Source organism: Anabrus simplex, chromosome 2 (assembly GCF_040414725.1).
Source record: "Anabrus simplex isolate iqAnaSimp1 chromosome 2, ASM4041472v1, whole genome shotgun sequence".
Lineage (NCBI taxonomy): Eukaryota > Metazoa > Arthropoda > Insecta > Orthoptera > Tettigoniidae > Anabrus > Anabrus simplex.
The window spans coordinates 1,196,930,396-1,196,952,598 of NC_090266.1; the positions used below are offsets into that span (position 1 = coordinate 1,196,930,396).

Below are 22,203 nucleotides of genomic sequence, written 5' to 3' on the forward strand. Positions count from 1 at the left end.
ATGCAGGGAGCCATCTGGTGATGAATGAATATACCATTTCCACTTCTACTGTAACGTCTAAATTTCAAAAGCTCATTGTTTAAGAAGCCTTTCTCGTGGACATTCAGGATTTTCTTCTTATGACGCAGAGCACAGTTCTCTGCAAAACTTAAACAATTTCACCTTATTTTCTTGACACGGCATAAGCCCAAAAGCCTATACAGTATCATGTCTCCTTTCTGTTATCGGTTACACTCGGAACCAAGCAAGTGGAGTGTGGTTTTCCCATATGCATGAAAAGTGAAACAAAACAATCCTAGAAATTACTGCTATTGAACGTTCAAAACTATCTTCAAGTTGCACTTCAGAATGTTTTACTGCCTTGATATGTGACTTTTAAAGACATACTGGTGCCAGATTATCTGCAGAAATAAGTACCAAGAACTCATCTCTACATACAATATTGTACTGTACTATTATAATACACATTAAATGCTTTTCATATGTAAGAGTACTGTCTTAATGATGAATGTGTACAGTAAATATAACATGGCTATAAATGTAGAGATTAATACAACCATTCCAAATATCTAGCAATGGATATTGATGAAAATGAAAATCCACAGCATGTTTTCAGTCATCTGACCGGGTCAGTAACGGAATGAATGAAGCCCTCATCTAGCACAGCGGATATGAATTGTGCCGGCTGCTGAAGCCTGTCACACAATGGATATTGATATTAACCCAATATTCCAATTTTGAGGAAATGGTTACCTAGATTTTTGTCCCTTAAAACAATAATCACCACTATTTTGAGTTTAAAATATTTTGAACTACAAATTATTATGGAAAACAATTTCTATCTCACATAGAAATTTCATGCAACAGGTCACTCACCTCTTTTGCTGGTTCCTCTGACACTTCAGCATACACAGGCGATTTTGGCTAGAAACAAATGAGAAGTTTAGTGAAGTACCATACGAAAAATATATTAGAGAGCTAGAAACAATACACAGTCAGACCAGATCAGAAATATGATAGGAAAGAAGTTGAGAATAAGATGCTCATTTTCAATGTTATAGGAATTTGTAGCCTTCAGTCATATGGACTTGTGATCAAAATGAACCATACTACAACAGCAAGGAAAAGCTTTGGTAAGGAATCAAGATGAAAACCGAGATTCAAATGGCAATGGCACAGTACTGAAATCAAATGTGTACGCTATGAAGACAGAAAAGAAGAGTGAACACTTTGTACCACAAAAAAAAGAAGGACTGAATAATGTTAAATGCTAACATTTTCCCTTAGAGCAATGTATCTTCAGAGTCTCCATCCACTTTGCTGTTGCTGGATTATGCTTTTCATAAGAGATTAATTTAACATATTTTGTACTGCACCTTCCATCTTCATAATGGCCCTAGGCTCATCCTCAATAAGTAATTCACTAAACTGCCATCACTAATGATTCGCACTGACTTACTTCTCTTCTGTAAAAATTCACTTGCATAAACATTCACCTATGGCACTGTTATAATCTCTTTCAGGCTTATTTTCTTGTAGTCGTTGATGCAAGTGCGATAATAGGTATAACTTGAAAACAATATTATCTCACCCATGGGTAACTAATGTAGATATCGAGCTCGAATATTATTATTATTAAACATACATACATTATCATTATAGACTGTTATGCCTTTCAGCGTTCAGTCTGCAAGCCTCTGTGAATTTACTAAACGTCACCACAATCCTCGATTTGCAATTAGTGTTGTGGCCTCATTTAGTTCTATACCTCTTATCTTTAAATTGTTAGAAACCGAGTCTAACCATCGTCCTCTTGGTCTACCTCTACTTCTCTTACCCTCCATAGCAGAGTCCATTATTCTCCTAGGTAACCTATCCTCCTCCATTCGCCTCACATGACCCCACCACCGAAGCCGGTTTATGCATACAGCTTCATCCATCGAGTTCATTCCTAAATTAGCCTTTATCTCCTCATTCCAAGTACCCTCCTGCCATTGTTCCCACCTGTTTGTACCAGCAATCATTCTTGCTACTTTCATGTCTGTTACTTCTAACTTATGAATAAGATATCCTGAGTCCACCCAGCTTTCGCTCCCGTAAAGCAAAGTTGGTCTGAAAACAGACCAATGTAAAGATAGTTTCGTCTGGGAGCTCACTTCCTTCTTACAGAATACTGTTGATCGCAGCTGCGAGCTCACTGCATTAGCACTAAGAGACTTTGTCTCATCACTCATCATTGGCACTGCCGGTGGCTCCAGTTAGCCTACGCAGTGGCCTCCACGGTATGCACTAGCCAGTGTATTGGTAGGTGAGCTAGGTACCAACTGATGAGCCCACCCTAGCACACGGGGGCGAAACGCTGGCAACCAAGAATGAGCTAGCTGGAAAATTTATAATGTCCAATAATGGACCATTTATATTGGTATTATAAATTTGCTCATTCAGGACAAATATTTCAGATTCCCTATGGGAATCAACATCTATATCATCTGATGGCCAAGCAGGCATCAATTTTTAGTGATGAGACAAAGTCTCTTAGTGCATAGGCACTGCCGGTGGCTCCAGTTAGCCTACGCAGTGGCCTCCACGGTATGCACTAGCCAGCGTATTGGTAGGTGTGCTAGGTACCAACTGATGAGCCCACCCTAGCACACGAGGGCGAAACGCTGGCAACCAAGAATGAGCTAGCTGGAAAATTTATAATGTCCAATAACGGACCATTTATATTGGTATTATAAATTTGCTCATTCAGGACAAATATTTCAGATTCCCTATGGGAATCAACATCTATATCATCTGATGGCCAAGCAGGCATCAATTTTTAGTGATGAGACAAAGTCTCTTAGTGCATTGGCACTGCCGGTGGCTCCAGTTAGCCTACGCAGTGGCCTCCACGGTATGCACTAGCCAGCGTATTGGTAGGTGTGCTAGGTACCAACTGATGAGCCCACCCTAGCACACGAGGGCGAAACGCTGGCAACCAAGAATGAGCTAGCTGGAAAATTTATAATGTCCAATAACGGACCATTTATATTGGTATTATAAATTTGCTCATTCAGGACAAATATTTCAGATTCCCTATGGGAATCAACATCTATATCATCTGATGGCCAAGCAGGCATCAATTTTTAGTGATGAGACAAAGTCTCTTAGTGCATTGGCACTGCCGGTGGCTCCAGTTAGCCTACGCAGTGGCCTCCACGGTATGCACTAGGCAGCGTATTGGTAGGTGTGCTAGGTACCAACTGATGAGCCCACCCTAGCACACGAGGGCGAAACGCTGGCAACCAAGAATGAGCTAGCTGGAAAATTTATAATGTCCAATAACGGACCATTTATATTGGTATTATGAGTTATGGTGTAGCGAAGAATATACTTGTGACTTTGGTGACATGCGGTAAAACACAGTCTCCATATTGAAGTGACATGCTTGTATGCAGTCATCTGTTTTATTTGTGTTCCAAGGTTGTAACCTCTATGTGCTGTGTTATTCAGTTGTTTTTAATAACGGCGTCTTTGTTGATATCCTCGAAGTGAAGTGTTTGTTGTGATACTGTGATTAAGGTTATGTGTGTGCTAATTTGTGTATATATGTGAATAAAAGTATTGTACCAACTGACAGCATCTCATGTGCATCTGTGTGGATACATTATCATACAACACTTTCAATAAAATTTACAAAAGAACAACTTTTTCCCCTTCTTCATCCATCCAGTATTGTTTCCTTTAGCAGCCCACTTTCAATATGTTTAACTTCATTTCTCTATTTTTAACTCGTTCAATAATTTTCAGCTTATCACTCACCGTGTATTTTTTCTTTCTCTTGCCATTGCACCATTCGAACTGCTAACTGTAAGGGCTTCAGAATTCAGAAGTGAGGAAATATCGGGTATCTACGTGAAGGCTTTTTCTTAGGGTTAGTTTCCAACTACGGTATAGAGTGAGATTCTCTCATCGGTTGGCCGGCAGGCGCACCCAGCTAATCTACCTCCCAATGACTCATCACTTCCCGTTATACAGCGCAGTGACAGCACGGCAATGCCCGCACTTTACAGTTCAGGTCCGTGCTTGGAACGTGTATCAAGTGTTGATCTGTCGCTCCAACTGTTCTCCAGTTGTGGAGTGTTACTTCGGGGTATAATTCTGCCTCCACAGGTAGGGGAAAGGGTATTTATGTACGATAACTATGTGAAAACAGAGTTTCGCAGGGAAATTGTAAGGCGATTTGTAACACAATTTCCAGGAGTACGCCCTCCACGTAGAGAGACCGTGCGGAAACTTGTAAACAAATTGAGAGGAACGGGTTCTTTTCTCGATAAGAAGCAAAGTGTTAAAAAACATGTACTTAATGAGGAAAAGTAAATGAAATCGCAGAAAGATTAGAACATACGCCTACAAAATCCCTAAGACAACTTAGACAAAAAGCCGGGGTTTCGAAGAGCTCAGCATGGCGGGCTACGAAAATGTTAAAATTGAAACCATACAAGGTAACTGCAATACACAAACTGCTTATTTTCTTAATTACTAATTTTCTTAATTTCTTAATTTTAATTGTTATCTCATGTCATGCACGGATAAAGTGAGTGATGAGTCAACAGGAGGCAGATAAACTGGGTGCGCCTGCCGGCCAACCGAGGAGAGAAACTCACTGTACATAGTATAGGAGTGAACAGGACTGTAGCAGCAGTGAGAGGTTAACGAACTTGTTCCCAGATCAGAATTCAGGTAACGCAGACACACAAGCAGCAACACTGCAGTAACAGGATCGCTTGGCAAGCTACGCTATGCGTGCATCGCTATGCTATAGAGAGGCACCTATAACATATACCGGTGTCTGCGCTAAAATTTTTATGTACCTAAGTGAACAGTGGTTAACGATGGGTAAGAAAAAGGGTTTTACAATGCACAGTTTAAATCTATAGTGATCATGTTTGCAGGAAATAACAAAACTCATGCTGCAGCTTGTGAGTTTTGTGTAGAGCCATCTCATACGCTATGGGCATAAACAAAAAGAACTGTTTAAGTGTGTCTAGAAGACGGCTTGTTCAGCGAGCGGCACTCGTTAACACACCAGTCGACCTTTTCTCTGCTGAATCCTTGGATAGATAGATTATGTCAGCCAACAACCTCAACATAGATTATCACCGATTTGAACATAAAATACAAGCACTAACTACAGAATAATATTTTGAGACAATATTTTAACTCGACAGATCAGTCACATACCGTGTTGGAGATAGTTCATGTTTGTGATCCTGCGTTCGATTCCACACAAGGTGGCAAAAATTCTGTCCATTAGGAAGATGCTTAGAAATTTCAATTTGCATTGTGGGCTGTGTCTACTATATGTATGCACAATATCAAACTCTACACACGATTACCAGAAGAAAGATTAAGATAAACGCATAATATTAATAGAAGTAGAGCAGAACTTGTCATGAACTTAGCATCAACTGTCTATTTATAAAATCTGTTTGTTTTGTCTGCTACCTTTCCAAACACTTATTCATTCACTTTTAGGGCTCAAATTATTATTTGACACAGCTAGGTTTGGTGCTTGAAATGAATGCGCTTTCAGCGCAAACTTGTCGTCCGACCATGTGGGCAGGCTTAGGTCAGTGTTATTTCTTTCTCTCTCTCTGGCAGCAAATCATCACCACTATCAACATCACTATCACTCCCTATCACTTCACTAATATGCCCAATAATACTACCACCAATATCAAAATTCACATCGGACTCAATCTCCTCTAAAAGTGTAAGATTTCCTCCGGATGCATGTAACATTAGTACGCAGCAACCATAGTTACAACATGATGTTTACACAACTGGCTTAACGTCGCACCAACACAGATAGGTCTTACGGCGATGATGGGATAGGAAAGGGCTGGGAGTGGGAAGCAAGCGGCCATGGCCACCACTAAGGCACAGCCCCAGCATTTGCCTGGTGTGAAAATGGAAACCTCAGAAATCCATCTTCAGGGCTGCCGACAGTGGGGCTCGAACCCACTATCTCTCGGATGCAAGCTTACAGCTGCGGGGCCCTAACTGCATGGCCAACTCGGTCGATAACACGATGTTTACAACTGTGAGACAAGAAATAAATGTTTTCCTGCAGAACTACACGCAGAAATAATATAAACTAATTAGTTTAAAGTGTGACTAACAGATGACAGAAGCATATAACACAGTTGTACAATAATGGACCAAATAAACTGGTACTATAAACTTACTCATTCGGGACAAATATTTCAGGTTCCCTACGGGAATCAACATCTATATCATATTGAGTATACTCGATTGCAGCACTGGCGACACACATTCCTGCTCAAGTACACTCAATTGCAGCACCGGCAGCTCAAGCATATTCTATCACAGCTGTGAAGCTTTTAATATTAATTTACATTTTATATATCATAGGGGTGGGGACCAAAATCAGTCCAGCATTCAGAAATAGAAAAAGAAATGTTAAAATACGTAACCGGGATAAGAAACAATGGTTTTTCAGTTTCACATAAAAAATACTTCAGTTACAGGTGCTGGAGATCATAAAGAAAAGCAATAAGGTATCTCACAGTCTAGAGCAAGCAGAAAGTGGCTGTGTAGATTAATGAAGGAAACCAACCTTTCTCTTTGAAGGAGGACATCCCTATGTCAGCATTTACCGAAGGACCATAATGATAAAGCAGTCAAATTCCATCAGTATATCATTCGAAAATGGTGCGAACCCAACTATCTGCTTTTACAAATCAGGAACACAGATCAAGAGCCGATTTTCTTTCAAATGTCGGGGAACACCACAGTCAACAACAACTCATAATTCGAACACATGCTCAGAAACTTCATGGCACACTTATGACAGCCATCACTGTAGAAGGGTGAAAACTCCCTCCGTAAGTGATATTCGAAAGGAAAAAATTTCTGAAAAGGAACTTTTCTCCCAGCTATGGGTACGCGCGAAAGAGAAAGGATGGATGGTGTTCGACCTAATGAAAGAGTGGATGAATGCTGTATGGGAGAGATATCGAAGCAATCTGTTAAATTGTAGTAAGTTTCTCCTGGTTTTAGACAGCTTCCATGGCCATTTTGTTGACGATCTTTGACAATAAATTTCAAAGATAAAGTTGAATCTGGCCCTCATTCCTAGTGGTTTAACAATGATTCTGCAGCCACTTGATGTGAGCTGTAATAAAATGTTGAAGAACCACGTGCGGGAGACTTACATGGAATGGATGGTTGCGGGATCTGATGCACTGACGTCAACTGGAAAATTCAAGAGGCCTTCCCTAAATTGATCTGTGAATGGATTGTCTGGGCAAGGGGGTACATTTCACACAATATCATTGTGAAAAGTCTCAAGAAAATGGGAACTGTGAACAAGATGGACGGCATGCAAGAAGACTGCATCTGGGATAATGAGGACGGTTTTGAATTACAGGCAAACTTTGATGAAAGTGACAACGGGTGACCAGGTAAGTATTTTCCCCCAAAATTAATCATGTGTTGATGGTAGGCAGACCATAATCTGCATTTTATAGTTTTTTAAATTTTTATTGCCCTCTTCAGGCTCCTACATTTCACTGCATCTGCGTAGGTGTTCAGCGAGTGGCACTCAGTGACGCACCAGCCCACTTTGTCTATTAATGTTAAAATTTATATTTTGTGTATCACAGTTATATGTGATAATTATTAAGGAATCACACACATATCTCAGGTAGCAAAAATATTTGAAAGGGTACTAGAAAAGAGATTGAGAAGAAATGTGGAAGAGCAGTTACAAGAAGAGCAATATGGCTTTCGAAATTGAAGATCAACACTAGGCCCCATCTTCAGTATGAGATAGTTAGTGGAGACACATTGGGAATAGGGAAGAGATATGGTGATGACATTCCTTGATTCAGAATAGGCTTACGATAGCGTACAAAAAATACAGGGTATGGAAATAAATGCAACAGAAAGGATTTGGAAAACAAATTATGGAATATGTACAAAAATTGTTGTATCAGTGTCCAGACACATGTGGGGAGGACAGTGGTTTTGGAATGAAACTGGACTATGACGAGAAAGTGTGCTGTTACCACTGTTATTCATAATGATTATGAATGAAATTGTGAAGGAGACAGCGGTAAAATATGAGGACAGAGAGATGAAGATAATGCTGTTTGCAGGTGATATTGTGGTGTGGGGAGCAAACACAGAGGATGTACAAGGGCAACTCAACATATAGAGTGAGATTATTGAAAATTATTGAATGAAAATGAATGTGGAAAAGAGTACGACAATGGTGCTGACTAGAGGTGAAAGGGAAGGGAAGGGAAGGGAAGGGAAGGGAAGGGAAGGGAAGGGAAGGGAAGGGAAGGGAAGGGAAGGGAAGGGAAGGGAAGGCTGAATATGGAGATCAGTGAAACTATTCAACAGGGAAATGCATTCTATCAGAGTGTGAGAATCCTGGTGTGGAGGAAGGAAGTATCAATGAAGTATAAAGGGATGATGTATAAGGTGTACTACTACCCAATATTAGCATATGCAGCAGGGACCTGGATACTGACAAAATGACAGGAGAATAAAATCCAGGCCAGTGAAATACATCTTTTAAGAAGTATAATAGTAGAGACAAGAAAGGACAGACTGAGAAATGAGAACATCAGTAAGGAAATCAGTGGGAAAGCTTTATGGCAGAATGGAGAGGGATAAACTTAGATGGTTTGAACATACAGTATTAAGAGGATCGAGGAGGGAAGGATGCCAAAGATGATGATGGAGGGCCAGATAGAATGAGGAAGGGCAAGAGGGAGGCCCAGATTACAGTGGCTGAAAATGATAAAAGGAGCAAATATGCTCCATACTGGAAGAAGAAGCCTCTCTCTTTCCAGTGCTTCACTGCATGCCTCTCTGCTGACATTGAGCTAAGCTCCAACCCCCCTGTATGTTGAGCAGCGTAACAGGCAAACTAGTTCACTTCTCCAGCGGCTGTGGTTAAAATCATACCGTGCTCGCTGCCAGAAGAGTAAGAATCCCGTGTCGTACAGGTACAAAAATACAGATATACATTTCTGTTAAAACCAACATACTTGATTAAGAAAATAAATTTTTTAAATAATTCTGGTAAAAACAATTGAAGTGGGAACGTGACACTTTATCTACTACATCTTAACAGTCACCCCGGCCACAGGAGTTCTGTTGTGCTGGAAGTCAATGATATAGAGTTGCTGCATTAAAACAGCCTCAATTGTTACAGACTTCAGCCACGATCTTGTGTTATCGAGTTGATGGTAAAGGGAAATGATTAGGATTAAATTCACTAGGGTGAATTTCTGGTTTCTGTGTTAACATACTAGTGCTTGCAGGAATAAATGTATGCTTTGTAAGAGTCAAGATAATGTCAGGTTGGTGAATATCAGAAGGATTTGAGGATTAAAAAAAAAAAAAAAAAGGCCACTGGCAATAGGTGTAAAATAGTATAAAATATGTGACTGCATAGAGTATATTTTTCAGTAACTTGCCTTCACAGATAATAATTAATGCAATTGGTTTTACATCCCACAAACTACATTACAGTTTTTGGAGATGTTGAGGAGGAAAAAATTTTGTCCCATACAAGTTCTTTTACATGCTGGTAATGTACCACCATGGGGGTGGCATATTTGAGCATCTCCAAATAACACTAGTCTGAGCCGGGATTGAATCTGCCAACTTGGATTCAAAAAGCCAGCACTCTACCAACTGAGCACTTTCAAGCTCTTTCCCACTTATTTTAACTAGAAGAATGAATATGTTTCTCAACAGTATCCAAACAGTTAATACCGTATTTGCGCGAATAATACCCGCATATTTTTAAAAAAATTTGAGGCCTGAAATTGGGGTGCGGGTTTTATTTGCGTCAATGTTGGCATTTTTTTTTCTTTCAAAATCAGCCTTCCTAAAGTTAGGGTGCGGGGATTATTCAGTACAGGGGATTATTCGCGTAAATATGGTACAACATATTATAGAGGATTAGAGTGGAATATAAGACAGGAAAGTCAAGTACTTACTTCCTCATTCTTGACTTCATCATATATATTTTTCTGTTCATGTGTTTCAGCAGGCTCATCAATATAATGATAGAAATGAGAAGATGCTACTGCTTCATCAAATGTTGGAAGCGATACTTCACTACAGGATCTTGATGTGTGCTGAGAGGAGAGAGAACTTCGACCCGACATAGAGGGAGAACTGGTGCCTGGTTGTGTGGAGTGTATAGAGCTTTCCTCAGGTGGTACTGAATGGAATGGCTCCAGACTGCTGCTTGAAACAAACCCTTGTGTAGCTGAAACATACAGTGTATCAGTAAAGAAATCAAACAGTGTGGTTATCAGATTGCTTTAATTCACAGATAATGTGTGCACACCATATCAGACACATCAGGAAAGTCACTGAGAAAGTTTGACTCAAAATACGAAACTCCATGTATTTCAATTTTAAGAAATATTTTAAGTCTCAGAGGGTTAAGAGTTTTGAAATTCACCAACCACATAGACAGTCATGTCTTTGCCTACAAATGGCAAATTGCTGTCACATAATTACTGATGAGTGTTTTGAACAATAACAACAATTTCCCTTTACTGATATTCTTATACAGCCATAGTGTAAGTTCTATAAGAACAATGTATCACAAGTCTTCAACTATGATGATACCAGAAAAGAATGTCACCTATTATCCTTAGAATGACTAAGTCTCTTTGTAATATTATTTTAATGCATTACTCCTGGTTTAGACCCATCTGTAGTTTTGTTTCGCTCTAGAGGCATTCTTCCGAAAATGTGCTGCTGTATAGAAATTGCAACCACAAGGGCAAGTCAAATACGAAGCGTACTTTTTAAGTAAGTACCGTTTTGATATGTCAAGAAAACAAGTAAACTTTTTGTATGAATTTTATTTTTACACGAAAGACCACACTTTTATCTACTTTTCCACATAATTGCCACCAACATTAAGGCACTTATCATATCAAAAAACAAGCTTTTGTATTCCGTTGTCACAGAAGGTTGCCGCCTGACTTGACACCCACTGCAACACGTCCATTTTCAGGCTATCGTCTTCATCTTCGCACTGACTTCCAAGATGCTTCTTCAGGTGCAGAAACACATGGTAGTCACTGGGCACTAGATCAAGGCTGTATGGAGAATGATGAAAGTGTTCCAGCCAAATAATGTAATGAGATCTTGAGTTCGATGGTCCGTATGTGATTTGGCATTGTCATGCAGCAAAACGATCCCTTTACTGAACATGCTGCGCCTTTTGTTTTGAACTGCACAGTGCAGGTTTTTTTAAGGTCTCACAATATGTTTCGGAATTTATTGTGCCACCATGAGACAAAAAATCAACAGGCAACACCCCCTTCCTGTCCCAAAACATGGTACACATGATTTTCTGGGCTGAAATTGTCTGCTTGAACTTCACTTTCTTAAGCGATGTTGAATGCTGAGATTCCATGGAATGTTGTCTAGTTTCTGGTGCAATGCAGGCTACCCATTTTTCAACGTCTGTAACAATATGGCTTAAAAAATTGTCACCTTCAGCATCATAACGCTCAAGAAAAGGCAAGGCATAGCATAAACGTTCAGTTTTGCGCACCTTGATCAATATTTTTGGTACACATCGTGAGCATAATTTTCGATAATTTGAGTATTCTGTAACAATGTCATAGATAGCACTTTTTGAAACTTGAAGGAACTCCTGTGATAACACAGATATTGTGAAATGTCTGTTCGCTCTCATTTTGCCACTGACTTTTTGCACCAACTCGTCAGTGATCACTGAGGATCGCCCACTCCGTTGCTCGCCATGAACATTCTTTTGGCCATCTTTGAAAGCTCCTACCCATTTGAGTACCATTCCATCACTCATAATGTTTTGTCAGTACACTTCACAAATCTGACGGTGAATTTCAACTGCTTTCATGTCTTGAGCACTAAGAAAACAAATAACAGCGCGTATTTCACAGTCGGTTATTGCTGCTATGGCCTCTATGGCTTGCTAACAGATGTAGATACACGGTGCGCATGTGTGGGACACCAACCACAGCATTTCAGCGGTGGAATTTCAAAACAGTATTTACTTAAAAAACACGCCTTGTATAAATGAGCTGTTCATTGTAAAAATTATGAAAATGAAAATCCACAACCTGTTTCCAATCATTTGACCGGGTCAGAGATGGAATGAGTGAAGCCCCCACCTAGCAGCGAGGATGGGAATTGTGCTGGCTGCCGAAGCCTGTCGCACTCCTCTGGGGCAATGATTAATGAATGAAAGATGAAATGAAATGATATTGGAGAGTGTTGCTGGAATGAAATACAGCAGGGAAAACCGGAGTACCCAGAGAAAAACCTGTCCCGCCTCTGCGTTGTCCAGCACAAATCTCACATGGAGTGACCAGGATTTGAACCAAGAAACTCAGCAGTGAGAGGCCGACGCGCTGCCGCCTGAGCCACGGAGGCTTGTAAAAATTATACTTATTAAAATTACGTACATTTTACATTGTTCTTACTTTTCAACATAAGTCCCCATCCTATCTATACGCTTTTGTCACCAGATAAGCAATTTCTCTTCAAAGAAGGTAGCCGGGCATGTCTGAAGCCAATTTCACATGAACTGTTTCACCTCCCGTTGGTTGTGAAGCGCTCTCCACCAAGAGTGCCTTTCAGCAGCCCAAACGTGGAAGTCACACGCGACAAGTCTGGACGATAGGGTGGATGTGACAGGGCAGTCCAGTGCATTTGTGCATATGTTTGCTGGGTTGGTCTTGCCTTGTCATGAAGGAGCAGTACAGATCTGATTGAGATGCCATGCCTTTTTGAACTGTAGGCAACATGAACCTCACGAAGAAGATTGCAGTAATAGGCTGCAGTAATGGTCCGACATTCTTCGAGGAAATCAAACAAAAGTGCTCCTCTGTAGTCCCAGAAGACCGTGGTCAAGACCATGCCAGCAGACAACCATGTCTTGGCTTTCATCAGTGGCCCCTTGCCGCCCCTCCCCCACTCCATACTGACCCTCTTTGACTAGGGAGGGTAATGGTGGACTCAGATCTCATCACAAATGACGATTTGTCTCAAAAAGGTGTCACTTTCCACCTTGTGTCTTGTCAGAAGCTCACAAGAAATTACAAGCCGTGCAGCCTTCTGTTCTTCATTCAGCAGCCTCGGGACCCAACGAGCTGACACCTTTCGGAATCCCAGGTTCTTCCAGATGATTGTCAGAACACTCCCATGGCTGATCAGAAGCACAGTTGTTCATGTATCAACTTCAAAAAGCTCTTGAACAGCTGCAATGTTCTGCACTGTGATGCTGGTGTGGGGGCGGCGTGGGTGTAGCATGTTTTCAAATCTCCCATGTACATCCTTGAACTCATTACACCAGTAGTTCACCTGGGTCCATTAGATGATTCTACCTTTGAACTGTGCATGTAACTGGCAACAAATTTCGACAGCTTAAACATTTTTTTTCGGATGAGAAATTTGATGATGATGATGATGCGTTGTGCACACGTGGGTGTACTTCTCTCTCACTGACCGTGAGAGCGACTGAACACAGCAAAGACGAGGGAAACATTGCTAGCTATGATGCCCCTCCTTGAGTGTCCTAATGGCCTGAACTACATGAGCACCAAACACGCGTCAAAATCAAAAAGGCTCGTTAATATTTGACTTACCTGCGTAATACATTAAATATTCTTAAATTGTTAGAACTATTCATACTTGAGAGAAAATCAACAACTAACAGAAAAGAAGACAATCATCAGTAGAAAAAGTGAAGCCCAGAGGGAAAGTAAAGAGCCTCTTAGGTGCTGGAAATGATGTGGCAGTGACAGTTACTGGTAAAATCTGATAACTACTTGATGTCACCTGGATTGAATTATTGCATGGAGAGAATATAAAGGGACATACTTCATTTTGCCACAACCATGAGTTGGTTTTCAATGCTCATTTTGCCATCAAGAAGAAATATATAACTTCAAGCAACTGAAAGGTAAACCTACGAAGAAGCTGAAAAATGATCTGTGGGTATAGGATCTAGCTTTCCTCGCTGATTCAGCCAGCCATTTTAATGTTTTGAATATAGCTCTGGAAGGGAAAAATAAACTTATCACCAATCTTAGTGATTGTGTTATGGGCTTTAAGGAAAATTATGAGGGTTGAAAAAGTAACTTGCACAAATGAATAGTGAAGGGTGACTAATATACCTACTGATGAGCATATGCAATGCTTTAGGATCTGAACTTCACCTGTGAGTAATGGTTGAATGGCAAAATTCATTTTAAAAAAAAATCACTTTGCTATTGATTCTGATAACGTAACTACAATACTTCAGTTGGAAGTGACTGATTTTTTAGAGGGAATTTAGCATACAAGAAAAGTTTTGAAATGCTGATTATTTTTACAAAAGTTGTTCCTTACGGATGGTTTTCCCATTATGTTCCAATTTTCTTCCCAAACAATGAGCATATATGGTACAACAAATAAGTTATATGTGAAAGTTTCTCTTCATTCATGACAGTTATGATATCTTGCTTTCAGTGAAGACTCTCAGATTCTCATCAGGGCTTAACAAAAATTCATTTGACAAGTAGCAATGCAATTGGGTCTAATACCAAAACGTTATCTAAGAAAAAAGATTTTTTTTAAAGAATTTGTTTTATGTCACACCAAGAGAGATAGGTCTTTTGGCGATGATAGGATAGGAAAGGGCCAGGAGTGGGGAGGAATTGGCCGTAGTCTTAATTAAGATACAGCCCCAGCATTTACCTGGTATGAAAATGGGAAACCATGGAAAACCAGATTTAAACTCACTATCTCCCAGATGGAAGCTCACAGCTGCACGAGCCTAACCGCACGGCCAACTCGCTCGGTGCAAAAAAAACTGAAACATACCGATTAAGAATATTGTGTCTCCCAATTACAGTAAAATCTGATATCCAGATTAATGTGGCACCGGGTGGTCTGGATAACACAAAATCTGCAGATCAGAGAGTATCATTAAAATACAGCCGAATTCATCCAAAGACTATATAACGCTTTATTTTGTAAGTGATTAGGCCTATAATATTTTTACACATTATGTATTAAAATAAGATACAGTACTGTAATTAATTTAAGCATTCACATAGTCATGAATTGTCACGTGAGTAGTCAGTTGAAACCCATAAATTGGTTAGTAAGATGATGCTGAGGAGAAATTGGCAGTGTTCTTTTTGAGGGAAATTCAATAGAGTTGATTGTCTGTGTTTAATTTGTGAACATCTTCGTTTTCAGGAAGTTTGAAAATGAGGTGTGGTTAGTTCACATTTATAGAAACTCATAGCTGTATGTGAATTTGTTAATTGTTCCAATATGGGTTGTTGAATATAGGCATCTCCAGTAGCACCGTCACTGCTGATTGTAAACAGCCTAAAACTCAACTCTCATAGATGCATTTTCCATAGACTCAACGAATTAAATGGGATGAATCTGACATTGCCAGCCCCGTGGTGTAGGGGTAGCGTGCTTGCCTCTTATCCAGAGGCCCCGGGTTCGATTCCCAGCCAGGACAGGGATCTCTACCTAGACCTGAGGGCTGGTTTAGAGGTCCACTGACCCTACGTGATTAGAATCGAGGAGCTATCTGATGGTAAGATCTAGAAAGCCAAGAATAACAGCCGAGAGGATTTGTCGTGTTGACCACACGACACCTCGCAATCTGCAGGCCTTAGGGCTATGAGCAGCGGTCACTTGGGAGGCAAAGGCCCTTCAAGGACTGCAGTGCCATGGGGTTAGGGGGTTAGGAATTTGACATTAATCAATATACTATTTTATCCAATGTGAATGTCATTAGAAATAATTTTAAGAATTTGTACTTGTAGTGACATCACCAATGCACATTTTACTTTTTAAGACAAATCAAACATCACAACATAACTCATGAACACATGAACCCATTTTTTTAATGTATAAGTTTTTCATTGTTTTACGTATACATACAGAGTCAAATGCTTTGTCAATTTTTAGTTATAAGTGGCTGAAGTTGACCATTATATGATTGAAACTAGTCCCACAATGTGATATATATAAATAGCCACATACAAATAAATATATACTGATTAGGTAGGATTCTTATGTCTATCTACTGCAATTGAAGGGCTTGGTGGAAAAAGGGGGTATCCCTCCAAAGTGTACTTTTGAGATATTTAGCATTTTATTAGATTGCCTGCAACTTATCAAAACAATAAGAATCAGAAAATGTTTTAAGGATTGAGTTATGTAGGTACTATATTAACTTCCTGCAAATGTGGGGTAGCATACCTTGATTTTTATTGCAAAAAATGGTCACTTGACTACTGACATGTAGATGATATTGTAGACAAAACACAGATTTTCAAATACAACAGACAAAAAAATAACTCTAAATAACCTCATGAACATTAAACACCCTAAATAACATCAAGGTAATTAGTTTCTTCTATTTCATTTCCATTGTCTGATTTTAAATTCTGATAATAGCCATGATGAATGGGAGGTACAAACTTCAACATGGACATTATATCACGCAGTTTAGCCGCTTTGATGGACCTACCATTAGTACTTTGGTTCCAGAACAGTGTCATCTATTTTCCGTGCCCTTCCCTTACCTTTCTGCAGACTTAGGGTAGTATAATGGCCTATATGACTGTATGTGAACCGTACATGCACTTTATGCCCTCCCTAGAACCTCAGAACAGATGCCTTTCGGAAGTCCACGCTTATGCTAGAAGGGGTTTTGTTTATTTTTGTTAGCTTTTATGTTAGTTGAGTTAAACTAACAAAATCCTCTTTCTGCATTTCCACTACAGTGAAAGGTTTCTTTTTCCTTGCATTTCGGATCAGGTTCGCCCATTCTTGAAGGGTGTAAATGTATTGCGTACGTCGCTTTAACTTTTCAATGATGCCAAAATCTGCATCACAAGGAAAATATGTATGGCCAGGCACCAAAAATCTATGTTCTATGCTCTCAAACCAGCTCATTTCAATCACGTAGATCCACACACACATAATGGGAAAGTTCTTATTTTGTCCCACATAAGAATCATTATAATCATGTTTCCTCTAATTTTGGGGATAACTTGAAGCAAACATTCGCTCCCCGTCCTGCCATACACTCTGGCCAAACACACATAAATGTATCACTTGTATTACAAACATGAACACCAAATTTGTAGGTCCATAACTGTCTTAAATAAAACACAACTTCGGTTGAAATCATTAGTGTCAGTAATGCTTGTTGTAAATCCAATGTAATAACCAACGTGTTACACGCAGGATCGAGAGACATTTTCTTTGCTTCAGATAGACTTTCGTAGTCCTTGTCAGCTTTCTTTAGATGCAGACGGTGACTTAATGCCATATCTTCAAGCGGGATATTTGCAGCTTCGTCACATACTTTACATGTGTCACTTCGTGGATGTTTGAAGCCTATGTGGAAATAATTATTGAGAATGAATCTGTATTTATGAAGTTTTAAAGGAACAGCTCCATTGCAGTAGATGACATACACTCGGTACATTTCCTCGACTGAACTGACACTTAGGATATAATGCCTATTTATATTCTGTGAAAGTGAATAATGAGATCTGTATCTAGGGAACAATCCAATGTGCTTCTTCGCAAACTCGACATCATCATCTTTGCACTTATGAGGTATATTGTGATGCTTCCCTCGTCTATCCATTTTCGGAGTCTGTAAACATGATAACTCGCCATTCGTGTTTTGAGGAACATCTGTAATAAAACATAGCCTAACTTAATATTTATAATGACTATATACTGTTAATAAGTTTAATTACAATGTATAAATATATTTAATCGTATTTCTCCCATTGGTTGGATAGGTAATCATTTAGCCAGTCGGAACCCAGGTATCAGAGTGATTTGGGATACCTCCTTATTCCACTCAGAAGTGTGAGACTGCTCTGTAAGGCCTGCTATCTTATCCTTTTTAGTATTGACATGGAGCAATCCTGCACTCTGACAGTTCAATAAACAGATGCCACATGGACCCAGCTCACATAATATGCACTTAGCTCAATTTTCACCAAAAGGAGGGATACGCCCTTTTTCCACTAAGCCCTTCAATTGTATCAATACAGACCAATATGAAGATAACTGCATCACTGTAAGTACCTAGGTGTCAATATAAGGAAAGATCTTCATTGGTGTAATCACATAAATGGGATTGTAAATAAAGGGTACAGGTCTCTGCACATGGTTAAGAGGGTATTTAGGGGTTGTAGTAAGGATGTAAAGGACAGGGCATATAAATCTTTGGTAAGACCCCAACTAGAGTATGGTTTCAGTGTTTGGGACCCTCACCAAGATTACTTGATTTGAGAACTGGAAAAAATCCTAAGAAAAGCAGCTTGATTTGTTCTGGGTGATTTCCGACAAAAGAGTAGTGTTACGAAAATGTTGCAAAGTTTGGGCTGGGAAGACTTGGTGAAAGGAGATGAATTGCTCGACTAAGTGGTATGTGATAAAAATTCTTATAATTTTGTTAAATACCACCTATTCAATACAATAATAAGTTAATAAGAACTTACATATTTATTAAATTGTTAATATGGTACATGTTTCGCTCCTGTATGTGAGCATCATCAGCTAATTATCATTTACTTAAGGTTATATAAGATCGTGAATCTATTCTATTGGATTAAAATATGCTTTGTAAACCTGATTGACAAGTCTTATAATATTTTACAAGTCATATAACAAATAAAATTATGTTTTTAAGTGAAAACACATTTTCTAAAGTCTATCTAAGTCTAAAATTTATTGACGAAACTCATGTGGTAAACATCCTTTTAAAAAAAATTTTTAAACCTTTTGAGATCTGGCTAACTGTATTGATTCGATGTTGCTTGACTTGTATGATTGTCGTTGAAACTTCGTTAACTATATTAACAATTTTCTACAGTTGATAATTGCCTATGTTATGAACATTTAAATTGTTCTCGATGTTACTAAGAGTAACATTTGTACAAAATGTGTTGGCATTGATCCTATGTTATCAATACGAGAGTGCAGTTATGAACAAACTTGTTGGTGAAATGGAACTTTCTAATGTGAGGTAGAATTTGAATGGACCTCGTATGTTCCCAAATTGGGCTCGTTGGTATATCTGTAATAAAGATAAAAAATATTTTTATGGTTTTGATTATAATTCTGTATAAACTTCTTATCAAAAGAATTGTCACTTACTTTTCCTGCTGCTGCGTAATTGTGTATTGTTACTCACAGCCTCTTGAGAACTACTTGTTGTTCTGTTTGCATTCCTTGTGTTATATGAGTGAGTGTGGATGAGTTTGCGTTTTGGCAGGGAGTGGGAAGGTGAAGTGGAGGTAGGCGGTGTATTGATGGCTGTAGTAGATTGTGGAGGGGACTGCCTAGGAGAAGTAAGGGGAGGAGTTGAATTTGATTGCATCAATAAGCCATTAAATTTTGTTGGATTAAAATGTTTATAGAATTTATTTATATCAGATTTAAGCATTTGTATTAATTCCGGTAATTGTACTTTATTTCGATTTCATCGTTTAGGTTTTTATTCTTGTTGTATTGCCGATCTAAATTAATGTATATCTTTTCCAATTCCGTCATTTCTTTTCCCTTTTTTACTCTTAGAATTCTTAAATCTCTTTCAATAGTTGTAAAATTGTGTCCAGTTTCTTGCATGTGTGCACCCATTGCAGAATGTTTCTTATGTTTCGCTGCATTTACATGCTCGAGATATCTTATCATAAAGTTACGACCAGTTTGGCTAACATATGAATAATTGCAATCTGCACACGCAAGCCTATATATTCCAGATCCTTAATATTGATTGCTATTTATATTAACTTTATTGTGATTGAAGAAAATATTTTGGTTCGTGTTTTGGGTTTTGAAGGCAATGTTAATATCTCATTTTTTGATGGTATTAGCGACTTGGTATATAGCTGGGTTAGTAAATGTGAAAGTTGCAAACTTGGATTTTTTATTTTTATCTGGCATGAGATTTGTGGTCAATTTTATTTTCACCTGGTTAATGATCTTGTTAACCATCTCTATTTTATAACCATTATTGAGTGCCAGGTTCTTTATAAAATTAAGTTCTTTCTTTAGACTCTTACTTGTTAGTGGAATTTTTAGGGCTCTATATACCAGACTTAAAAATACCACCTGTTTGTGAGAATTGGGGTGGAGTGATTTGTTCTTAATCATTATTGGAGTAAACATCGGTTTTCTAAAATCTGGAAATCAAATTTTTTTTCCTGCTCTCTTTACATTTATCTAGAAAATTTAGCGAATTGTTACTTTCAACTTCTTTAGTGAATTTTATGTTATGTGTAAATTATTTTAAAAATCCAAAATATTATCACTATTATTCAGTTTACTGTCTATTATAACAAACGTGTCATCCACGCATCTCAGCCAAAGGTTTTTGTCCTTCTATGTTATTCAAAATTTTAACATGTTCTAAATGATCCCCATAAATGTTAACTACTATACCTGATGCAGGGTCACCCATTCCTAAGTACATTTGATGATATATCTTTTGATTAAATGTAAAGTAATTATTATTTAAAACGAATCTCAATACATTAATGAATTCTTCTATTTCACTTCTACTTAATTTGCTGTGATTGAATAAATGAAGTTTGATTATATTAATGGTTTCATTAATCGGTATGCAAGGGTACATGTTAGTTATATCATATGAACACATTTTATGATGCGGTTGTAGTTCGAATTTATTAAGCTTATCACAGAATTCTATTGAGTTATTGATTGTAGAATTATTGTAAAATCTATAGTATTTTTTTTTTTTTAAATGATGTGCCATGCACGTAGAGGCGCCGGCTGTGAGCTTGCACCCGGGAGATAGTAGGTTCGAATCCCACTGTCGGCAGCCCTGAAAATGGTTTTCCGTGGTTTCCCATTTTCACACCAGGCAAATGCTGGGGCTGTACCTTAATTAAGGCCACGGCCGCTTCCTTCCAACTCCTAGGCCTTTCCTATCCCATCGTCGCCATAAGACCTATCTGTGTCGGTGCGACGTAAAGCCCCTAGCAGAAAAAAAATTAATTAATATATATTTAAAAATACTGTTCATACTTATCAGATGACTATGAATATTTATCCAAGTTTTAGTAAATGCTAACTATTAATTAAACTATAATATCTTACCTCCATCATCAACAAACCAAATACTTGGGTTGCCCATGGGATTTTGTTTCTTAATTACTGCCACAAGGTGTCCAGGATTAAGTACAAGATCCAACGGCTCATTTTGCAAACAAGGCTTTGTAACATGATATATCATGTTGGGAGGATATCGACTTTGAAGATAGGCACGTTGACTAGAGGTCTGACTGCTCTTCACCTGTAAACATTCCAATAATCGAGCATGTTGCTGGTATATGTCACACTGAAATAATGTCACAGCTCAATAAGATAACCGTTTCAATATGATCAGGATAACACTGTTTTTGCATGCAGGTCATGGTGGCCACTATCACTAGGACTTGGAAGACAAGTTGGTTCACCCCCTACTAATGTTCATACTTTGCATCATTCCCCATGCTTTCCCACTTTGACTTCAAGTAAAAGGTGTTGCCATGAGAAAGGCCATGTTTGCTTCCTTCCTAATTCCCTGTCTAAAGAAGTTTTGAAACATTAAATGAACTGAATAAGACACTGGACATAATAATTAAAGTCAAATTATTAACTATGGACAAAGAGAGCATAGAGATAGGGAAAGGAAACATAGATTCGGAAGCTAAAAATGTCAGGGAAAAAGGACTAAGAGAAAGTTTGTTGCTAATAGAAAGAGAGTAAAATAAGAAATTTAATGTTATTGGTTTTACATCCCAAAAACTACTTTTTTATGGCTCTTGGAGATGCCGAGGGACCAGAATTTTGTCCTGTAGGGGTTCTTTAACGTGACTGGAAATCTACCAGCATGAGGCTGGCATATTTAAGCACCTTCAAATACCACCAGACTGAGTTAGGTTCAGATCTGCCAACTTGGAGTCTGAAGACCAGTGTTCTACTGTCTAAGCTACTCAGCCCAGCCAAAATAAGAAAGAAAGAAACATTCTAAACTCCCACACATAAATTATTGATTGCTGTTGCAAATAAATTCACTAAAAGATATTGTATATTTACAGAAAAATATTT

At 38.6% G+C, this 22,203-nt stretch overlaps 1 protein-coding gene across 3 annotated transcripts in view; it reads right to left on the reverse strand.

Moving 5' to 3' along the window:
- Positions 1-22,203, reverse strand: part of LOC136863834 (dynamin-binding protein) — a 446,212-nt gene that overhangs the window by 46,796 nt on the left and 377,213 nt on the right. For all 3 annotated transcript variants that reach the window (XM_068226424.1, XM_067140170.2, XM_068226425.1), the window contains 3 exons: positions 21,211-21,406; positions 10,032-10,306; positions 877-924 (listed from right to left, as the gene is read on the reverse strand). In XM_068226424.1, coding sequence (XP_068082525.1) covers positions 877-924; positions 10,032-10,306; positions 21,211-21,406 — 519 coding nt within the window. The remainder of the gene's footprint in view (positions 1-876; positions 925-10,031; positions 10,307-21,210; positions 21,407-22,203) is intronic.